Source organism: Corvus brachyrhynchos, unplaced genomic scaffold, assembly GCF_000691975.1.
Source record: "Corvus brachyrhynchos isolate BGI_N302 unplaced genomic scaffold, ASM69197v1 scaffold340, whole genome shotgun sequence".
NCBI lineage: Eukaryota > Metazoa > Chordata > Aves > Passeriformes > Corvidae > Corvus > Corvus brachyrhynchos.
This window is the reverse complement of record NW_008235987.1, coordinates 667,837-669,091: the sequence shown is the minus strand read 5'-3', so window position 1 is coordinate 669,091 and position 1,255 is coordinate 667,837. Positions and strand designations below refer to the sequence as shown.

Genomic DNA, 1,255 nt, shown 5'->3' with positions numbered 1-1,255 from the left:
GGGGGGGCAGTGTTAAATCCGCGCCTGGGGGGGTGTGCGTGTTAAATCCCCTTTATTTTTCATTGTTGCATCCCCCCCACTGCCCCCCCGCCCCCTGTTCCGCTTCCTGCTTGGGGCGTTGCGGGGGGACCTTTGTTGCGGGGCGGTTTGTCGCGGTTTGTCGCGGTTTTCGCTCCACGCATATTTATTTTCCTCGCTTCCCATCCGCAGGGCCGCATGGAATATCTGGTCAAATGGAAGGGCTGGTCGCAGAAGTAAGTCGCCCGTGGGGGCCGCGGGGGGCTGTAGCAGGGGCCAGGGGGATGCTGGCTGCACCCCCTGCTCCCCCTTTGTGCCAGAACGGGAACCAGGGCGCTCCCTTTATGCCCCTATTTTTAATTTTATTTGTCTTGTCCCCTCCTGGCTCCTTATTCTGTTCCCTCTCTCTGTCCTGCCTTCTCCCCAGGTACAGCACTTGGGAACCTGAGGAGAACATCCTGGATGCCCGGCTGCTCGCAGCCTTCGAGGAGAGGTACAAGGCCTTTACTAGCTGTAGCAGTTGTACTTGTAAATATGTTGCTGTCTTGTAGCTATGCTGAATTGAAGCTTTGGTTCTTTTAACACCTCTAGGGAGCGAGAAATGGAGCTTTACGGGCCCAAAAAGCGAGGCCCCAAGCCCAAAACCTTCCTGCTAAAGGTAAGGAGGCCAGAGCCTGCATGAGAGGGCTGCGTGTCAGAGCAGGGGTCCCTCTCTGGCCCCCTCGGAGGATGCTCCCCTCAAAGGTGGCCTCTTGTAAGTTGTAATTACACAGCCGGATGGCAGGATAATAAAGTCACCGGGTGATTTATCTTCTTTGCAGGCCCAGGCAAAAGCCAAAGCCAAAACCTATGAATTCCGCAGTGACTCTTCCAGGGGGATCCGGGTGCCATATCCTGGCAGGTCCCCCCAGGAGCTGGGCTCCACGTCCCGGGCTAGGGAAGGACTGAGAAACATAGCCCTGGCCCCCCAGGGCAGCTCCAGCACCAGCACCCCCAAGGGAGACGGCATCCGGGACCGGGTGATCCGCGTGGAAGAGAAACCTGGAGAGACCCCCAAAAAGAGAGGCCCAAAGCCCAGGAAAGAGCTTTACAAGGACCTTGCAGAGACTCTGGATGCCTCCAAGAGGAAACTGGGGGACTCGGGGGACAAGGTGGGGGACTACGTGAAGGTCAGGAAGATGGAGGAGGCGGCGGCGGGGGTGGCCAAGTTTGGCTCGGGACACAGCGTGATCCAGCT

General features: G+C 58.2%; 1 protein-coding gene across 1 annotated transcript in view; it reads left to right on the top strand.

Moving 5' to 3' along the window:
- The first annotated feature begins 75 nt into the window (after positions 1-75).
- Positions 76-1,255, top strand: part of CBX8 (chromobox 8) — a 3,810-nt gene continuing 2,630 nt past the window's right edge. The window contains exons 1-4 of the mRNA XM_017730653.1: positions 76-254; positions 446-511; positions 586-676; positions 840-1,253. Coding sequence (XP_017586142.1) covers positions 217-254; positions 446-511; positions 586-676; positions 840-1,253 — 609 coding nt within the window. The 5' untranslated portion in view covers positions 76-216. The remainder of the gene's footprint in view (positions 255-445; positions 512-585; positions 677-839; positions 1,254-1,255) is intronic.